This window comes from Zalophus californianus, chromosome 4 (assembly GCF_009762305.2).
Source record: "Zalophus californianus isolate mZalCal1 chromosome 4, mZalCal1.pri.v2, whole genome shotgun sequence".
Classification (NCBI taxonomy): domain Eukaryota; kingdom Metazoa; phylum Chordata; class Mammalia; order Carnivora; family Otariidae; genus Zalophus; species Zalophus californianus.
This window is the reverse complement of record NC_045598.1, coordinates 165,938,410-165,960,810: the sequence shown is the minus strand read 5'-3', so window position 1 is coordinate 165,960,810 and position 22,401 is coordinate 165,938,410. Positions and strand designations below refer to the sequence as shown.

At 37.0% G+C, this 22,401-nt stretch overlaps 1 protein-coding gene across 4 annotated transcripts in view; it reads left to right on the top strand.

Annotated features, from left to right (window-relative positions):
* Nucleotides 1-406: 406 nt before the first annotated feature.
* The window catches only part of CSMD3 (CUB and Sushi multiple domains 3), a 1,160,406-nt gene continuing 1,138,411 nt past the window's right edge, over nucleotides 407-22,401 (top strand). For 2 of the 4 annotated variants that reach the window (XM_027574671.2, XM_027574669.2), the window contains exon 1: nucleotides 407-659. In XM_027574671.2, coding sequence (XP_027430472.2) covers nucleotides 482-659 — 178 coding nt within the window. In that variant the 5' untranslated portion in view covers nucleotides 407-481. The remainder of the gene's footprint in view (nucleotides 660-22,401) is intronic. The other 2 variants (XM_027574666.2, XM_027574673.2) reach the window with 1 other exon arrangement.

Here is a 22,401-nt window from a genome sequence, read left to right as displayed (position 1 = left end):
TCAGCATGGTTTCCCCAAAAGCAACACAGATCCTCCGATTAAAATATTCCTCTAACATGTTTCTGTATTCACAAGCTGCATCGGCGAGCTCACTAACATATTTCTCTGGCTGTTTTTACAGGCGGAATTAGTCTATTCGGGGGGGAAAAATAAACCAAGCCCCTTAATTTCAAATATTGTGGGGAGTTTGTCTGAGAGCCGGAACTGAGCTTCAAGAAGCCCACTAGTGGTTTCTGGTGGTTGCTATAACGAGCTAGAATTGAGGTAGATTTTGGTGTGTGTGGGGGGGGGAGCACAGGAAAAGACAGAATCCAGAGTAGCAGAGACTTTGTGCCCCCGTTGGAGAGATGGTTGAGTCCTCGTCAAGGTTGCTGTGGTATCCCAGAAACACCATTCACTCTGAGCTGTGACCGCGCACCAACAACATCAACAACTCCACTGCGCCGGGCTGAGGAGCAGGAATTAGGAGCTCGCGAATAATATGAAAGGGATCCGCAAAGGGGAAAGCCGAGCAAAGGAATCCAAACCCCGGGAACCTGGCACGAGAAGATGCGCTAAATGTGGCCGCCTAGACTTCATCCTGATGAAGAAAATGGGGATTAAAAGTGGATTTACGTTTTGGAATCTCGTCTTTTTATTGATGGTGTCTTGTGTGAAAGGTAGGTCTGCTTTCGGGGTCCCCTCTGCTTTGGATGGAGGTGAGCTGACTTGTCGCCGGAAAAAGGCTGGTAGATTACTTTGCAATTTGCACCGATAAAATAATGATAATAATACTGAAGAAGGAGTTGATTCACAGCTCTTTCGCCCCCCACCCCCAGATAGGAAATGCATTTTGCTTGCCAGATTTGGCGTTCAATGCAGTGATTGAGCTTGTGCTCAATAAATATTCTTGCAGTATGCTCAAACGAATACGTGAGTTGGTTCGTATAGCCTCTAACTAGTGGATATCCAGGCAGAATTCCTCTGCAAGACTTTACTTGGTGGTGAGGATTACCTTGATTTCTAGTCAAACCAGTGCGATTTGATGCTTTGGCTAGAATATTTATATTAAAGACACTCGTGTAAACGCTTTTTAACCCTTTCAGGTAGGGAAGTTATTGATAATGCTAGGAATGTGCTGATGTTAAATGCATTAGGGCACAGGGTTCTTCCAAGCATCCCCTCACTAACATGATGTCCTAATGCATATGTGAATTTTTACTACGTGGGCTCTTATGCGTTGATAAATGGTATGGGAGCTTCCCTGGTAGAGGTTTAGCTTAAAATGAGGCTTTACAAGGTCTGATACGCCTCGAAGTGTAAGGATCCACCTTTGGGGATGAATGAAGGTAGGAGGAAAGTCATTAGCTGACGACCAAAAAGAAAATCCTCAGCAAGTCTTAGCGTTCAGACAGGTAGAGTGAGTGTCACATGCACGGACGAAGGGAGGGGGTGGGTGAGATGTAAAATGTATTCCTAAGCAAGAAAGCAAGGGACAGTCAGAATCATTGGAAGAAAAGCTGTCCTCTGGGAAAAAATAGATCCCCAGGTCTGTTCCACAACTTCTCCTGCACCCCGATGCCCATTAATTGCTGCAAAGAATACTCAGGAGGTGTTTATGACTCATGCCATAATTTTTGAAAAATCACCTCCCCATACTCATGGCAGCTCAAATAGATGTGATGGATGTCGCTTTCAGTGGAGCTAGTTTCAAATCCCGGGTGTCTGTGTGTCCGGGGTGAGGGTGGAGGGTCGGTGGTGGGGGGTATTTGGCCCAGGCGCGCCAAGGCTGTCAACACAAACTGGACGCTTCTTCCTTTGTAAAGGAGTGCCTCTCTGAACCGCAATCGGGCCGCGTCTCTATGAAACAGTTTATTGTCCAGCTTGCAGCTGGCTGTCCCCCCACAGAAGGCAGTCCATTTGCATTCAGTGGAAATGATAATTCATGTTTTGGGTGGAGGGAGCTGGAGGGGTTACCTCTCATTCTATTAGGAGCAAGGATGGGTGACATGTCTCGAATTTTAATTTACATCCCTAAATGCCAAGAAGTCGCCTCTGGTGTCTGTGGCAGCAACTGTCTTGTAATCCCAACCTGATCCTTAAAGCTTGATTTTTTTTCCCCGTGGAGCCTCAGCTCAGCTTTAAGGCAAAACGCCTGTCCTAAGCAGGATAACTACATTGCCTGGTGCACAAAAAGCGTCTCGGGTTGCTTACAATGGGTTCGTTTTTCGTCGCCGGCTCAACGTGCGAGGAGCCTCACATTTATGCTTAGTCCGCCTGCCACTGGGAGTCGGTGGTTAATGGATGGCCCTGGGGCTGACTGCTAGACAAGCGCTCGGCGTGGGGGAGGCGCAGGGAGCCAGCAACAGCTCCTGGCAAGAAAAATGTTGGGGTGGCTCCTGCTAGAGGATGACCGGGGTTAAGTGCGAGTTTTCATGTGATACCTGTTGAGCCAAAACACATTCGAGGGGCAGATGGGGGGAGGGAGTCTCCAAAGCCGGGAGAGCACGCCAGCCTGACAAACACTGAACAGCGTTGCCTGCTATTACAGACAGGCAGCTCGCACCTACCGTATTTTCTGAATAAGACCCGCCGCTGAAAGGAAGGGCGCGTTAATATGGTTTAAATGGCACCAGAAACGGGACTCCTCTCTTCTACTCACAGCTCCTGGACTTTGGGCTGAGACCACTGGTCTCCACGGAGTATATTTCAGTTTGAGGGACATTGAGAAGAAAGAGTGTGTCACACTGCTTTGGTCCCGTTTAAAATCAATTTTTACGGAACTTAAAAAACATTTTAATGGTAATAAGGTTCTTCTTTGTCACTTATCTGCCACTCGGAAGGTTTCTCCTATATTTTACAACTTGGAACGCTGTCCTCAAATTCTGAGAAACAAACTTACCTGGGCTGTATGCTTTAGACCTGTTCCCTATCGGTGGCTGGTGCCGGTCTTAACAGTTGCTTACTCTCCTTTCCCCTCTTCTTATTTTATTTTAATTTCACCTCAGTCTCAAGGCTTTCCTAAAACCGTGATTGCTGAAATGACTTAAATGGTGTTTCTCCCAATGTCTATGACCGCTTTTGTTTTCCACACTGTTTCTTCTGGACTCTCTGGCCCAAAGCAAAACTCAGAATGGAGAGTCGTTTTAAGAGCTTTGCAGGTCCTAATCTGGGTAAGCAGGAGTGTTCGGGAAGTCGGAGGTGCGCGGTTTTCCACGTAAACAGCTCAGACCACAAGAATTCCACCTTCTGTTCGTACTTTTCATCCCTTCACCATCTCACCTCTGCCTACAACAGCAACGACAGAGAGGCTCAGTGGGAGGAAACGCCTCTGAGTAGAAGACAAAGTGTCCTTAGGTAGTAGGCCTGAACTGCTCCAATGGGGTTGAAATGATAGCCAACCTTATCTGGCCATTTTATCTCCACTGTCAGCATCTCAAAAGGTGGCCGACAGAGGACTCCAAATTGGGGTGGGGAGCTGCTTAGACCTGATGCATGCCTATTTTAAGCTGTGACACACACACACACACACACACACACACACACACACACACACACACACACACACACACACACACACACACACACACACACACACTCGCGCGCGCATTCGCGTACTTATGCGCGCGCGCCAGCGCAGGCAGGCAGGCAGGCAGGCAGTGGTTTTTGAAATGCAGCCTGCAGCTGCAGCGTGTCCGCTGAGGTTTCACTCACATAGAAACTGTGAATCTCCAAGTCGTGCTTAAACGTCCCGCCCACGTAAACAGACACTCGGGTGTACTTTCCCACGCTCCATCTCAGGAGATCACACAGTGCAGGAGGTACCGCGGAAAGGGTGCGGGAACCTTTCGAAGGTTCAGAAAGCATTGACGTCAGTCGACAGGTGGGTGAGCCTGTCTTCCACACCCTGCCTCGGGGAGTGCTTCCTGGGGCTCGGGCTGTATCCCGGACTTCGAGAAGGATCCACGTTTCTGCGTGCTCTGGGATCCCAAGGAGATACTACTCCTGCCACAGAGCTCTTCTGGAACAGTGGGTTTCACACCCTCTTCCTCAGTAAAAAGGGTCGCGTGTGACCCTGCAGGAGGAGAGCTGCCAGCGAACTCTGACGCATCTTTTGCCGTTGCCAGGGTGGCCGCGCCCGAGGTCTCAGACCCCTGCGCGTCGCGTCTTCGGGGACTGATACCCCCACTCTTCGCCCTCAGTTGACAGTCTGACCTGACAGAAAATATCTGGCTTGTCTTGAGGGAGCTTTTCAAAAGGGAATGGAATAAGTTAAAGTCTTCACAAAACAATAATAACAACAAACCAAAAAAAAAAAAAAAAAACAAAAACAAAACCCACTTCCCCTTCATCGCCACCGTCAAAAGCCTTCCCTTGAGGTTTAGCACGGTTGAGATACCTGCTGGGAGATAACATTTTGTGTTTGAGGCAGGGGTCCCGCTGCAGTTTGGGCAGGTATCCTTCCGTCTTTTTCCTTTGGGAATACTTTTTAATTTCCTCTGGAAGGCCAGACTCCACGAAATTTCAAAGAATCATCCGAGGTTGAAAACTGAGCGCCTGACTTGGCCTTGGCGCGTGTGTGTATTGCTGGGAGGAGGACATCCATATGGATTGACGCCGAGGGGCCTTCGGGAAGCCTCGAGAGGGCATGTGTGTGTCGGTGTGGGTGTCCGAGGCTGATATGCGTGGCAGGTGAAGAGTACGTTTATGTTCCCCGCACTCTAGATGGTTGGCGGTGCCGTGGACACTGCTGCCGCGCTATCCGGTGCGGGCATCGAGAAAACTCCCTTTCCCCAAGCTGGCCGCAGCGCTGCCCTCACTCAAACAACTCCTGTGATGGGCGTTCCGGGAGTTTGAAAACTCACTGGGGAACAAGTAATTGGGATTGCTGTTCCTCTACGACACCTTCATTCCCCACCCCAGCTCTGTCGCTGGGGAAAAAGAAAAGCAGGAGGCAGGCCCAGGGTTCAAGCGCCACAAGGGCTTAGTTGGACCCTAGGGGAAAGGGCAGAAGAAACGAAACAGCATGGGGTCATCCCAGTCACCGTGCGGTCCTCTACCAGAGCTGCTGGAGTGGCCAGCTCAGGGCTGGAAGCCGGACGCGCACAGGGATTGCAGCACATTGCAGAATAATAATGAAGCAGGTCGACCATAGAAAAAAAGATCGACTCAGGCATCAGGCGAATTCCCTTCTCCCTGAGCACGTCGCCTTCGGGGAGGCTTTGCACCACCGAGTTGCTAAGCCAACCCAATTTACCGCCCTGAAAAGGCTTGAACAGCTCCCAGAATTCTGAGCTGAACTTCCCCTGAACAGTTACCTTGTTGAAATTGTTCTGAAATGTCATTTTGCAGCACCGTGTTTTCCCGAATCTTCTGGTGTTGGGGGATTGGCGGGGGGTGGGGGGGGAGGGGGGGCGGAGCTGCATCAAGCCTGTGTAGGAAGAGTGTGTGAGCAGAAATAATTAAGGAGCAGGGTTCAACCCCTTGAAAACCTGATGCCAGCTCCTTTGAGATCCTTCAGGGAGAAAAGACACAGAATTACCATAGGAGCATAGACTTAGTTGCAGTAGTTGTTATGACTCTTCATGATATTAATTAGCCTTACCATTTGTGGAATAGCTGAATAGATTTTGGGTATATACGTCTTTTTGTTGAACACACAATTTGGTATCTAAGGAAATGATGAAATAATAAAGCAATAGCAAATGGCATCTATACATGATTCTACACATAGTAAAACTATCACAAGTGAGCTCTGAGAAAAGGTAGGAGAGATAGAGCAATTAATAATGCCTTTGTACTCATGTGGGAAACCTCTAATGCTAAAACACTTGTCTCAGGTCTCAAATACAAATAACTAAAAGGGACGGAACTTCACTAGTCTCCAAATAACCTCCTCCTTGTGTACCAAAAGGTCACTTTTTTTTCTAGTTAACATCAGGGTCTCCAGAAAGAGCTTCAGTGTTTCGTCTAGTTTAGGAAATTACTGTGAAGCACCATACAATATATCTACTAAGGAACTGGTTACTTTAAGCAACATGACTATTTGGGAAAATATGCCATTTTGTACTTCAAAGCCCAATGATTGAAAAATTAGAATTAAAATGATTGCAAATGAAAGAGATTAGAAAAAATGTGTGAGATACAAAAAAAGTGTGAGATACAAATAAAACTTAAGTCCATTTTATTTAACTCTCTCTCTATATATGCATTAAAACGTAGCTTCCCTTTCCACCTCTTTTGTCCATTCCCTTTATTCATAGGGCACAGGGGTAGTTTAGGGATACAGTGGCAATTCTGATTTGGCTTTTGGATGAGGTCTGTTAAGAATGTTAGAACAGATGCTATTGTTACCAAATTAGTCTTTTCTCTCTTAGTGAGCAGGTGGGTGCTTCATGGTATTTTCCAAAGAGATCAATCTCCATGTCTACAAGATTTTCTTAGAATTAGGCCCGTTATAAGGCTCTCATTCTCATCAGGAATATCATGTTTACAAATGTCACGGAAAAATCAATTTGTCAAATACCCTCCAGTATTCAGGGTTTCAGTATTGATGGTCATTCTCTCTCAAGCCTCCAATCTTGTAGCCATCAAATGCATTTAATGCCATCAGGCCCTTTGTAAAGCTACTACTTGGTGCTGGTTAAAGATTCCTAAGTATTAATATTTTCTATACAATCATGGCCTAGTGACCACAACTCCATCTGAAATCTCCTCTAAAAATTCTACATTTACAATATTCACACCTTGTAACTGGATAATAAGAATATCAATGGTAATCATTTGGTATTGGTATATCACAATATTATTCTCCCGGCTTTTAAATGCTTGCACTACAATGATTTTAAAAGTGTTTCTGAACAAATAGCATCAACATTCTCTGGAAATTTGTTAAGAATATGAATTCCCAGGTGCCCACCTCAGGCTTACTGAAACAGATGCCCTGGTAGTTGGGCATAGACATTAGTGTTTTTAACAAGTCATCCAGGTAATTCTGATGTGTTCTAAAGTTTGAGAACCACTACAGTAAAGAGCAAGAGTTCTGGAGCTACTGACACCTGAAGTCAAACAATGATTTTGCCAGCAGTTATATTTGTACTAGCAACTCAACTTTCCTAAACTCCAGTGCTAGTCTCTATTAAAAAAAAAAAAATGGAGATAGTAGAATATCAGTGGCCTATAGGGAGAGGGAGATTATACGTTTAACATATATAGTGCATTGTAGCTATCATCAGTATTATTCAAATATATTTCCATGTGCAAAGCCAGTGTAAATTCCCACATACTTCATCCCTAACTTGTAGCCCTGACTTGTCCATAGCAGTAAAAATAAAATAAAATAAAATAACATCTTGGGTGCCTGGGTGGCTCAGTTGGTTAAGCGACTGCCTTCGGCTCAGGTCATGATCTTGGAGTCCCAGGATCGTCCCGTATCGGGCTCCCCGCTCAATGCGGAGTCTGCTTCACCCTCTGACCATCTCCCCTCTCATGCTCTTTCCCACACTCTCTCTCTAAAATAAATAAATAAATTCTTAAAAAAAAATATATATATAGCATCTTCTCAGTAGCTATTATTTCACTTTGGACACATTCCCAGGCTATTATACTTTGGAAAAATACTCTGAAACTTCTGCTTATCACGCTTATCCAGTTACTTCAGGTGCTGGCTCCATGCAACAGGGCAGACCCTTAGCTTAAAAAAGTTACCCCTGTTCCTGGGCTAATTTCATCCACTACATTCCAACATTAATTTAATATCAATTGATTAGTATATTTACTGAATTTGTTAATTCATCTTGTTGTCACATACTGTGATATTTACAGGTCTGAAAGTGTTCTTAAATATCAGCTAGTTCACTGCTCATGTTTTATATGGGAAATACATATGCTTAGAAAGAATAAGTCATTTTTACTAGGTTACAAAATTCATTAGCTTCAGAACTGAGACAAGATCATTGGGCAGTCAAGTTCATGTTCAACTCTCTTTCTACCATACCTTATCAAGTTCACTAGAGTTTGGTCAGATGATACTAATGAAGATGATCACAAAAGTTAATATTTAAGTACCGCATATCAATTAGCACTGTATAAGAAGATTAGTGATTACATGTTTCATGGTAATTTTTCAAAATTGTTAACCACTTGCTTTGTATAAGACAAAAAGAAACAATTACGGAATGAAAATATTTTCTGAGGCTGATATAATATGTAACATCAAATAGTCGTATCTTCAATAAAGTCTATAGAAGTCTTACAAGTCAATAAAAATAAAATCAGTGTATTGAATGTTTTTTTATGTCTCATAAAGAACTTTAAGAAATAGTATTTAAAATCAAATTCTTATTTATTTCTTCTTACAATCTGGACACAAAAGGTTTTGAATCTAGAAAATCTGTTCTGGATTTATTTTCTTCATGTTTTAATTATGTTTAAGCCATATTAACATAAAATTAGCAGTCCCTTTCATCTGCATTTACAACTGAACATTTCTCTCATGTGATCTATATAAGACAATGGTGTCATTCAAAACTCTACCATATAAATTATAGTACATTCTATAAGTATTAATAGTGTAAGAACAATTGATAATGTTAGGGGTTATCTTCAATTTTAGTGATATATGAAATATTTTAAAATTCTCTTTAAGATATAGGCGTAAAATTTCCAAAATAACGAATACTACTGCATTTGAAGGGTTTAAATGTTCAGAAAGTGACTGAAATATATAAAAAGTGATGAGTGATTCTCTTAAAAGCTGTGTTCGTTATGTTCAAAATTATAAAGCCCTTCCTTGCTTTGTTTTATGCTAGCAGATTTTAAAAGGAGCATTTATGATTATATAGTTTTCAAATAATGAGGAAGTTTTTTAAAACTATGACAAGTTTTAAAATATAGTTGGATACCACTTTGAAAGGGAATTTATAAATGGAAACAGACTCTGCAGAAATGGATTTATTAAATCTCAAACAACATTAGAAAATCTAGGACTACCCTCTAGTTTTCCATTAAATAAGTCCATCAGGTTGACTCTAGAATGCTCAGAAGTGCTTCCAATAGAGAGAGGATATAGAACGTTATTATGTTTGGGGAAAGAGTACCAGGGTAGAATTCTTTGTTATGTCTTTTTTTTTTTTTTTTTTTTTAATGTAGAAATCTCTGTGCTAAGCCCTTTCTATAAAGTGTATGGTTTACATCTTAAGCAGTGGTTCTCTCCCTTATTTTCCTACTTTGACTTCTAACAAGCATCTTGTGAGATGGCTGTTATGGCCTATATACAGATTGTTATCACCACTTACAAATGATCCACATTTCCTGAAGCCAGAGAGGTACAATGACTTTCCAGGATCAGAAGGCTAGCTAATTGTTGAGTAAAATCCTAAATGAAAATAGATTCAGAAGCTCGTAGACTTTATTAAAAGTTAAAACTATAAGGGACTAAATTCCTAATTAAGCTTCTTCAGTTTTAAGAGAAAAACTGAGACCTTGAGAATTTAATTTAAAAGAAAGACTAAAATTAATATTCAGTATATATATATATAGTATGTAAATAAATATATATATGCACACACATAAAATCTCATGGTTAGAGTAATACATAAATTTTCTTTTATAATCTTCAACATTTTTTGCTCAAGTTGCCTGACATTATTCTTTTAATGATCCTGTATGATAGATATGAAAGATATTTTTAGTTTTATAAGCAATACTAAGTAAAGTAAATGCACAATAATGCATAAGTATGTCACTATAAAATATAGAACTATTCAGTGCATTAAGTATAAAAAAAAGGGAACCAAAATTTATAGCCCTTAGATCCTAACCCAGTACTCTCGAGTAAAATGCAAAATTTATAAATGCAGATGAATTTATTAACTTCATGAATAAACTAATATTTGGTTATAAAATGGCTTACCAATTGTATCATAAAACTTGGCAAATAAATTTGTTCCGTATTGTACTTTAATCGTCCATTCAGTTCTATAGATTTTTAATGATGGGAAAGTTCTTATAACTAGTCTAGTGTCTAACAGTCAGAGTATGTGCATTAGATTTATTTGCTGGGGCAAAGGAATGTGCTTTAAAAACATCATACCCAAGCTCCATCCACATAGTCTACTTCATTCCATAAGTGCCTCCTCACTAAAAGTACACGTATAGTGATGTAAAGAAGAGATAAGACAGAAATGAAGTGACTTGCCAAGATTATAAGTGTGCAAAACAGTCTTTAAAGTCTCTGTCCAGTACATGTTTCTCTTTATTGGGTACTGTTTTATGAGCTTCTTTATTTTGTCCTAATTTGTTTATGGGAATTAACCTCCTTGAGAGGAGAGACCACTATGCCTAACCCCAAATCATGACCAGACCCAAAACAGTACTTCCTCAAGTAACATGTAAGGAGACACAGATACAGAAATGTAATAATATCAGTAAATGAGAAACAACATTCAATTTAAAGATTAACCTAAAAATTAAATAGGGGCATTGAAATCTACACAAGAAAACAAAAAGCACTTACACATACACGAAATTATACTTAAGTATAAAAAATTTAGTGTTACCTTTTCAGGGGAAGGTGATAAAATCTATTTTCATATGTCACACAAGTACTTTTGTCCTTTCTGAATTTTTGACTCTCCAGATATTAACTAACCTTTTTCTTACTTGCATTATTAAAATTTTGTTTGTGAGTATAATTGTAGAGATGTCATTTTAACCTACATTTATTACTTTTGAAGTTCAGGTATTCTATAAATGCCTTCATATGGATTATTCATAGAATATACTTATTACATTGGATACTTTTTAATGGTACATCCTTATTTTAAATTACTTTGTATCTTACAACAGCTAGATGTAGATTTCTCCAAAAGTCAGGGATAAAAGTACACGTAAAATCTGTCTCCTAGTCTATTTCCTTCTGTTATGCATTCCAGACTTTTATTTAATGTTGGAAATTGACTATTAGCCAAATTCTCCATTTTAAAATTGAGCCTATTATAATAATTCACTTTACTGAGATTTTAAATTACAAATTAACATTTTGTTTTCTTGATTTTGATGATGGGAACGCGAAGCAGATTGATAATTAAATGCCTTTCCTCGAGCTTGTTCACATTCCCATTAACTTCTTGTTTCTCATTCATAGTTACTTAGTAAAATTATCAGCTCTGTTTTATATCATTCTAATGTCTCAAATATCTGTTTTAGTTTTCTACAAGGACATAACTTTTATTTTTGTTTGTTTACACTATGAGGGTTGTTTGACTTGAAAGAAATCTGAAGAAAAAATGTTGTTAATTTCATTTTCTCTTACAGTACCACATAATGGGTATCTGAAGTTTACCAACTGAGTCAATAACTTAAAAATACAATTTTAAGCTGTATTTTATTATGAGTGTGTTAATATAGAAAAGAGAATATGAATCTAGTCTGTTGTTATTCACTTAAACATAAGATAATGTTAAAAGACTTTAATTTCAGGCAATTTATAATGTTTAGAAATGACTTTTTTCAATATACAAACTATATTTTCATATATAGGAATGACTCTCTTAAATCTGTTATTGGAGGCGTAATTTCAATTTCCCCAAATTTAGGTAATGAATTTATGCTGATCTATCTGCATGTTCTAATGTGGAGCTCTGTGTTGCTAAAAGATTCATTTGCAAGATAATGGATCAAAGTTAGGAGAACAGGCAGAAAAAATACAAGGAAATCCCCTGGATATGAAACATGCTACCTGGGATTTATTGGCTCCATGCTCTAACTGACCGAAGTATGTAGTCTAGGCAAAATATTTACTCAGTGTTCACATATATGGAGAAACTCTGAGTTAAGGTTTTTGGCTGATGGCTAGATCAAAACAGCTGAACTGATTTCAAATGTTTTGGGTAAACAAATTTGCATCCATGCTGCTAATTTGTGTGCCAACTTCCAGCTTCATAGTTTCTAAGATGATGGAGATGATAAACCCTCTTAAATGAAGTCTGCAATAGAAATGTTGACAGGCCTGTGATTACCTGTACTGAGTTCATGTCCATTGGTCTTTTCATGGCTTTTAAAGAAAAATTTTCATCTATAAATTCAACTAGTACTTGATTGCTCCTTTATCTGTTAAATCTTTTTAAAGGAGGTCAGAGAGAAACTCTTAAAATTAATTTTCTAGCAAAGTGCCAGGAAATCTTTAATATCTGTATTAACTTGACAGTATTCATTAATATATTATTAGATGAAAATCAGAAATGACATTTTGAACTTAATTTTTAAAATACTACCAATGTGTAAGTCCTTAGAAATTAACCATTTTTCAATAATTTGGAGATTAATACTTATTTTTACCTCTTGTTGCATAGGTTATAGAATCTCTGTATTTTAGAAAAACTATATTCTGTTTGTATAATTCTCTCCAAAGCAAAATTCTCAAAGGCCTCAAAAGAAATTAGAAGATGTTAGACATATTATGTCTTGTGCTAGTTCATGTAAATATTACCTTAATTGTTTCCATCATTTTCTTTGGGCTAAACTTCGATTTGATTTAATAAGTCTTTTTTTAGAATAGTATTATTTTGAATTAAATACTGTGGTTTTGACATAGTTTAAGTTAGTTGTTGTGAAAGACTGTGGTCAGTAGATTGTATTTCCACAAAAATAATTGGTAGCTTATTTATCAGTTATGGGACTCATTAACCCTTTCCTTCACCCATCAATAATTTATTGAGGGCCAATATATGTCAATATGTTTAGGAGATAAAGATGAAGATATAGTCACTACCCTAAAACAAGACAGTCTTTATTTTGAAGTAGATTTCCTGTGAACATAAGAGCAAAGCAATCAGGTTATTGTGAAATTGTTAAGTTCTTCAGTGGGATTCTCTTTTAAAATATCAGTGTAGCTTACACCACCTCTATTTCTATATCCTATATTTTAAATCTTTATCCTATCATAGGTAAGTATCAACATTCTATAGACATCGAAATTTCCAATGGAATGTATCATTTTGTGATCTAATGTAATTTTCCCTTGTAAATTTCAATTAAAAATGTTTATTGAGGGCGCCTGGGTGGCTCAGTTGGTTAAGCGACTGCCTTCGGCTCAGGTCATGATCCTGGAGTCCCGGGATCGAGTCCCACATCGGGCTTCCTGCTCGGCAGGGAGTCTGTTTCTCCCTCTGACCATCTTCCCTCTCGTGCTTTCTATCTCTCATTCTCTGTCTCTCTCAAATAAATAAATAAAATCTTTAAAAAAAAAAAAGATTAAAAAAAAATGTTTATTGACTCCTATCTGTTCAGCCAACTGATATTAACTAGTTTATCCAGTATTAATGAAGAGCTCACATGTATTTCTACAACAGTATTTTTAGAGATATTCTGTGATCAGCAAACTGTGCTTCTTGCCCTTTTTCCCCCCTCCTATTAGTTCCTGCCTCAGAACTCACTTGCTTGCTAATGCTTTCGAATTTAAATTCAAATCTCTACCCCTTCATTTAGTGATTCACAAAAATAAGCCTTGAGCCAAGGTCAACACATGCAAAGGGAAAAACAAATAACTAATATATAAATAAAGAACTAATATATAAACAAAATATAATATAAACTAAATATAAATAGAACAGATTCTGTCATAATTTTCTATTCCTTATTTTTTGTCTTTATTGGAGACATATATAAGTAGATTGTGTTTTGTTTTGCTTTACCTTTAATTCGTGATTTTAAGAGCAATAGAAGGATGTATGAATAGTTATAGGAAGAAATAAGGCATTGGGATAATGCCAATTTTGCTATATAGTAAAGTAGGATGATCTTTCTTTACAAGGTTAGAACATTCTTTAAATTTGATCTTGTATTTTACACTTTTCTCATTCCCGCATTCAAACTTTGATGAGTCATATTATTTTAATGTTTGCACAGGCATCCTGCTTCATGATTGTCATCTCCCTATCCTTTTTCACATTCCATAAAACTCACTTCTTGGTGATCTAATGGTGATTTAATGCATAAGAAACCGGATTTAATGTTTATTAATACAACACATATTAAGGTTTTTTTTTTATTTCTAAGCTTCAAAGTCTTGACTCTTAATGAAAGATCAAAACCAAACACTTCCCTTATCTATGCAAATTGCTATCTTCTGTGCTTAGATTACTCCAGGGAAAAAAGGAAATCTAGAAGGTTGAGATAAAAGAACTTTGGGTAACATGAATTGTTTTACTTAACTTGGTACAACTAAAAGAAGGAATAATGTCAACCACACTGACTTTCTAACACTTTCCACAACACATAGTATTAGCTCCATTTATTGAGATCCATACTAATGCATGGGAGTTAATTTGCAGGATATGCTGATCTGGTTCCACCAACATCTCAAAACCCACATCTAAGCTCCTTTCTTTGATATAACAAAGAAGAAAGCAATCCTTTTACATTTCACAAAGCTGTATTATACAAAGGACCCTGCACTGCCTTTCTACTCATTTTGTTTCTCCTTCTTAAGTTCCAACTCTCTCTTCTCTTTCAAAGTATTAATGATAATTTACATATAACAACTGTGTGATAACATGGGCTGTTTGTTTAAAATGCAATGGGGAGGCTTTCAGTCTGGCTTGTTCATTGTCAGTACACAAGAAAAATCCCAGAAAAGCCACCTATAAGATGCATAGCCAGCCTTCATGAAAACTATAAAAAGGGGTACAATTAGTTGAGGTCAGAGTTTGGAACAAGTATCTTTGCTAATTCAACTAGTTTTGAGAAGGGTATTTGGTTAAAAGAGGCAACCATTACACACACTTCAAGTACTTTCTTTTTTTTTTTTTTATTTAGTAAGTCTAACATCTGGCTTTTTATTTTTTTAATTTTTTAAAATTTTTTATTGTTATGTTAATCACCATATATTACATCATTAGTTTTTGGTGCAGTGTTCCATGATTCATTGTTTGTTCATAACACCCAGTGCTCTATGCAGAACGTGCCCTCCTCAATACCCATCACCAGGCTAACCCATCCCCCTACCCCCCTCCCCTCTAGAACCCTCAGTTTGTTTTTCAGAGTCCATCATCTCTCATGGTTCATCTCCCCCTCTGACATACTCCCCTTTTCTTCCTCTCCTGTTATCTTCTTCTTTTTCTTTTTTCTTAAAATATGCTGCGTTATTTGTTTCAGAGGTACAGATCTGTGATTCAACAGTCTTGCACAATTCACAGCGCTCACCGTAGCACACACCCTCCCCAATGTCTATCACCCAGCCACCCCATCCCTCCAGCAAGATGGCGGAGGAGTAGGAGACCTAGATTTCGTCTGGTCTCAGGAGTTCAGCTGAATAGGGATCAAACCATTCTGAACACCTACGAACTCAACAGGAGATCGAACAGGAGAGTAGCAACAACTCTCTGAACAGAGAAGCGACCACTTAGTGGAAGGTAGGGCGTGAGGAGAAGTGAATCCGAGGCGATATTCGGGAGGATAGACGGCGGGGGAGGGGCCTCCGCCGGCCGCTTCTGGCAAGTGATAGAGCCGCGGAGCACACTTCAAGTACTTTCTAAACCCCAACTTACATACAGTCATTGAAATTTTGTTAATAGTGAGTAAACACAAGGTAAAATAAGAAGTATATGTATTTTTATTAATAATAGCTTTAAGCACAAATATTCACAATTTATGAGTTCTGTCTCCTGTTTTTCCATTTCAATTTTTATAATAGTTCATTTTACATGTGAAAACACTTCCCTCTATAAGGTAAATCACTAGGCACTTCTATTTCTTCTGATTCTTCATTTCTTTTCTCATCTTCATGGCAAGAAAAGAAACCGATGTTCCTTGTCCGCTACTATGGACTCTGAGTGCTTCTCATTTAAGCATCTCTACTTGGAGTAATTGATAAACTTAACTCCTTACTAAATTTGAGGAAACAGCTTAGGAAGAGAAAATTAGCTAACATGGAGAAAATCGGGTTCAAACACTGCCTGCTCAACTCAAAACCCTTGCTCTTTTCATCATATCAAATAGGATTTCATCAACTTTGAGGATAAAAAAATTCTGAGATTGAGATGAATTCTGAATTGTTTCACATGGATAAGGTTATTTCTTTTCTGGAGTGAGTATTTCTGAACATGGAACAATTTATTTTACATGCTTCAGGATGAAGGGAAGGCAACAAAAACAGGAGAAGTCAAGGGTAACAATTTAGAAAGGTCAGGCTAGTTATGTTGCCAGAGGGACAGGGCTTATGTTAGTGTTTGGACATGCTTTGTTGAATCCTTTATTAAGTTATAGTTTACTGTTAGAATGAAAAAAAATGTGTATTGTGGAAAAAACTTAGGTGCTATGTTATCATAGTTAGGTATTGTATTTAATGCTACCTGATACTGTTTTTTTGTTTTTCTTTTTAAAAATTAAAATAGAAAGGGAGCCTTAATTGTAATGTGTGTATAAGATCTCATTTCACATTTACTTATATTCTTCTTTATTTTCAATAACCTAGACTTCATGGAAACTTTCTGTGAATTTATTTCTTAGAAATGTAAAAGAAATAAATCATGTTTCCTTAAACCATGACTCTTATTGAGTCAAAAGGAATACTTCACAAAATCTTAAATAACCCACCATAGAATCTCCATACCTAACTCAGTACCTTATAAATAGAGTAAGCATTCAATAAACATTTGGAGACTTGAATTGGATTATAGTTAATTGAATTCATTAATTTAGTTTAGGTCCAATCTGTACTCAGAAAAATCAATCTATATTGCCCAAATCTTTCAGTTGTTATACACTCCAATGTTTCTAACTCTTAACAGTGGCTACTGATATCTAAGGAATAAGATAACTTATGAAAAATTATATAGCTGTTCAGTATGTAAAAATATGAATCTCCTTTACTACTTTCACTTTTGAATATATAATCCAGTATCTTTTACTTGAATTATCTGCATTAAAGTCCCTTACTTCAAAGTAACACTACCTTCGTTATCATTACAGTAAGAATCCAAGGAATTACCGAGCCCTGATAAATTACGCTTGCTATCAGAAATAATTGTTTATTGTGTGGTCCCTTCACAACATATTTTCAAATAATGCTCGATACCTTAGACAGCAAATGAATTTGGAAACATTAACAATTATTCTCAATTTCTAATCTGATAGAATAGAAGGTAGATTCTAATACCAGCTACATCCTTACTGGCCAGGTGACCTTAATGTTTCCTTTTTTTTTTTTTTTTTAAAGATTTTATTTATTTGAGAGAGAGAGAGAGAATGAGAGAGAGCACGAGAGGGAAGATGGTCAGAGGGAGAAGCAGACTCCCCGCTGAGCAGGGAGCCCGATGCGGGACTCGATCCCGGGACCCCAGGATCATGACCTGAGCCAAAGGCAGTTGCTTAACCAACTGAGCCACCCAGGCGCCCTGATCTTAATGTTTCCTTTAGGCTCAATTTCCTTATCTTTTACATTACCTGTAAACTTCATGTAATCTTGATTCCAAATGCATCAGTAGGAGAAAGCACTCTATGAAGTATACATTGCCACAAATAATGACTATTGCAACAGCAATGATTACTGTAATATTTATTTGAAAATAAATGGATGACAAGCTGTGGTTTTGTGTATGTGTGACTGTACATGTAGAACAGAATTTGATCAGTCTACTTTTTAATAAGGGAAATTATATTTTACCTCCCTAACCAATCCAATATTTGTCAAGATGGCTCCAAATATCTAGCAGATGTAATAGCTATGGTGCTAATATATTTCTTTATAATTCTCAAACTGGGTGCTCCTGGTCAAATTCTTTAAGAAAGTAAATTCCCTGTTGGAAAGTTCCAAGGAGACACTAACAATGAAGTTAGTTCTTAATGCAGTTCTAACTTAAATTATTGCCATTCTTTTTTGACAATTGATGTATTTCTGACTTCTGTTTGATTTCTTGATATTGTTATTGAAACAAGTCTAAATCTGATAATAAACTGTTGAGGCTGGCCATAGTAACCAGAGGAAACTGAGTCCTATGGGATCTTAGATTTTTTAGTGGTTCAAAAGTAGGAGGAGCCTATGGAGTCACCTGTGATTCTGAAGAAAATATAATTCAATCAATTTACACTTAAGAGTATAACAGAATTTTTTTTAACAGATAGAATTTAATATTCTTCATCCACCATTAGTGACCATAGTTCAGCATTTAGGAGGTTTTTTGATTTTTGTACACATGTTTATTTGGCTTTCTTATACTGTTTCTGGAGATTTTTAACTTTTTTGTTTTAAACAAAACAAGACTGCTCCCCAGTTTAAAATATATCCCTACTTCAGCTTGTTGAAATGGAACGTCTCCTCCTCAGATATATTTCTCTGGATGCTCTTTAGTTGAAATTAAACTCTTCTTTCCTCATATCAACCTTAAATTTCAGTTGTATCAGAATTATAGTTCTTACCAGGGTGCCTGGGTGGCTCAGTCATTAAGCGCCTGCCTTCCACTCAGGTCATGATTCTGGGGTCCTGGGATGGAGCCCCAAGTCGGGCTCCCTCTCCTCGGGAAGCCTGCTTCTCCCTCTCCCTCTGCCCCGGCTTGTGTTCCCTCTCTTGCTGTCTCTCTCTCTCTGACAAATAAATAAATAAAATCTTAAAAAAAAGAATTATAGTTCTTACCACAATCTGCCTTGTATTCAGTAATTTATGCATATTCTACCTCCCTCATGTAACAGAGAAATATGAGGTCAATAGCTGTGTACTTGGCAATTTTACATCTCAAAGAATTTTACACAGTGCTGTAGAAAGCAGAAATGTAATAGATGTTTGTTGCTTTCAATAATACTGAAATACAACAGAATATGAACTGACCTCTATCATTTTCTGACATTCAGATTATCATTTTGTATTTATTTCTTTTCATTAATAATTAATGCATTGATATTGCTTTTTCTCTGCCTCCTGTAATCTTTTGTTATAATATGTTGGGTTTGAGGTCTCCCATGAGTTTTCTAATTTGCCACTAAATTAATTTTTGTGCCATTTAACCTGCTCTTTGTTAAAGTTTTAATGTTTTTTTGCTCATCTTTTTTAATCTATTTTAGAATTTGAAATTTCTCTCAAAGCATTACTTACATTTCTGAAAATGTCTGGACATATTTGTTTCAGGTTTCCTACTTTTATGAAAGAAAAAAATGAGACAGCCTATCAATTGTGTTGTAACTATTTCTCTTAGATATTTACACTTCTTCAAGTTGTGTTATCTCAATTCATTCATAAACTCCTATCTTCATGACCTTCTATTTTTCTCTGAGGTATGAAACAATGACAGTGTTTAAGACATCTTTGAATTTCGTTTCTGAAACACGGTCTGTGCAACTTCCTACCATCTCTGTTGATATTTTCTTTCAAATCATTAGAAAGACAATTTCTTCCAACTATGATTTCCTCATTGCTCTTATCTTCTCCTATGTCTCCATTCTATTACATTTAAATTATAGAAGTGGCGCAAATATTTAAAATCCCTTGCATTTTGAAAACTTTGCACCTCTATGTTACTGTTTAACTCACCAAATTGTTCCTTTTTTGGTTGTTGCAATTTTTAGTTTACAAACTATTTTCCCCAATTTTAAACATTTAAATGTTTTTTTATATTTCATTTTTGGATCTTCTTTTTATTAAGCATGAGATATTTTTGGAGGAATATAAGTGGCATGACATGCTTTGCTCTGAGACACCATTGGCTATTACTTTACTATGTTATCTGCTTAAAGTTGCTTCACAAATAATTCTGTTTATTTTCTTTTCATCTTTAGGAGCCAATTATATTATTATAATCACCAAAGCTGCTTATAATTCCATAATATGTTTTTATATTAACACGTTAAGGCTGTATTTCTAAAGAGCTTATCATTTAAAAATATACCCTATTGTCTCCAATACTGTCTGACAGTAAGTGTATAGTAAGCTTCAGTTTTGCCCATTTGATACTTTATGCCAGTTTATGATTGTTGTCTTTTCTCTTAATTTAAAAAATAATAAAGAGGAAATTAATTCAGATAGCATATTGTTATGCTATCAGTTTTTTTAAATTCACTCATTTTGCTATAAAATATCTTTAATAAAACTAATAGGACTGCTATCCGATAAATGTCTTACAATATGCTAATTACATGGTTGAAAAATGTTTAGATATTCAGTTGGGGGTTTTGCATTTAACTTGTTCTGTTTTAACTTACTTCTTAGTTAACTAAGAAAGAAGCAGAAAGTGATGAAAGTGGCATATTCCAGGGAACTTTGTTCTGTTCCTGCTGCTTTAAAAGCACGGGGGATGTTAGGATGTTAAAACCAGTTTTCAGTGCTTGGGCATGTAACAGGTGAGTGATTATTTGCAAGGCTGACATAGTTTATACAAATGGAATTATAATAGTTTTCCACAGCCTGAATGAATCTCACATTTTTTGTTTTAGAGATGCAATAATTTCCAATGCCAAGTTTTTGACTTTAAAAATTTATTAGATTGCATAGGACCTAGTGAAAACTGCTGTTACATTGTAATGTTATTGGAAAGCAGGATAAAATAGCTGTAAAAAAATATGACCTTTAGGGAGCAAAATTCTGTACACTTCTATAGCACAAGCGCCACCACCAGCTGAAGAGAACATTTCATGTAGTAGGCTTTCCACTGTATTTTCTTTCCATTTTTAAAATTTGATCATCACTTTGCTTTATCCAATGAAAATTAATTATGGCAGGACTTATTTAAATCCTGAAAAGTGAAATATTGTGATAATTTAATTTAGGTATCACAATGTTCCAGTATAACAAAAACTATGTAGCATATAGTAAAAAAATAATAAAGTATTTGAACGTATTCTTTTTATTTATATACTAGTATTTTGCATCTTGTGAAATGTGATAGAAACTTATACCTGCTAGGGACGCGTGGGTGGCTCAGCTGGTTAGGTGTTTGCCTTCAGTCCTGCACTGGGCTCCCTGCTCAGTGGGGAGCCTGCTTCTCCCTCTTGTACCAGTAGTGCTCTCTCTGTCACTCTCTCTCAAATAAATAAATAAATAAAATCTTAAAAAAAAAGAGAAAGACTTGATTTGACAGAAAAGCCTTAGTTTCACAACTAATTCTGTCCAAAATAAGTAAATTCAATAACTTTGTGTCATGTTAGTTTTATTAACATCAAATCAAAAGCAATTCCAATTTTATCTATATCAACAATATTGTTCACATTTTTCTTTTTTTTTAAGATTTTATTTATTTATTTGGCAGAGAGAGACACAGCAAGAGAGGGAACACAAGCAGAGGGAATGGGAGAGGGAGAAGCAGGCTTCCCACCGAGCAGGGAGCCCGATGTGGGGCTCGATCCCAGGACCCAGGAATCATGACCTGAGCCGAAGGCAAACGCTTAACAGCTGAGCTACCCGGGTGCCCCTGTTCACATTTTTCTAATAGTGTTTTCAAACAATTTACTTATTACTCTTAACTAGCGATAGAAGTATTATACATGTTGATTCACATTAAAATATGTAAAATCATTATTATTACATTATATGACAAAATGTTTATTTTCAACATAAGTAATATCTGTCTAGCAAGTTAGCATTTCCTTTTATTGAAGCTTAAAATTTAGCTCATACATATTCACTATGATATCAGTGAAGAATCACAAATCATACTGCTGACTTTGATCTTTGGTTATTGAGTATTTGGCAAGAATCCTTTTGTTTCAAGGGAATCTTCAATTGGAAGTAACAGGATGGTAAATATTTGTAAAATTCATTCACAAGTCAACCAACAGGTATTGGCAAAAAACACAGATGTTTTAATTCATTGTCTTCTCTTTCTTTCAACAGTTTCACAAACTGGGGATGATTCATGGCTTGTTCATATATATATGTATATATATATATATATATATATATATATATATATATATATACTGAATTATTTTTAACAACTGTAACCATGACACTTTGGAATGATGCACTGTATTTGCTTTTAAATTCTAATAAATCCTGATATTTGACTTACCATATCTGAAGCAATCCACCTGTCATGATAGAAACTAATTAAATAAAAAAAGAATAAAGAAACTAATTAAATCATATCTAGCTGAAATATTTGAAGGATGTAAATTTTCTTAAAATATCTATGTCATGAGTTAGATTCTTCAGGCTGTGAATTGACATTTCTTCATAAATTTGGAAGTCTTTTGAGCAAAACATGCCAGAATGTGAATTTGAGCAGTGGTCTCATATTGCATGACCATCTGAAGATAAAGAAGATTACTTCTGATTTTTCCGATTTTGTATCATTTGAAATTTGGTTATAGAAATTCTTATGCTGTACATGCAATTGATTCCTTAATTGAAGATCTTTCACCTCTTTTTTTTGGTAAATTATTGGTTTAAGCCTTTCCTTCATAATTTTCTAACAAAGTTGTTATAACTAAAATATT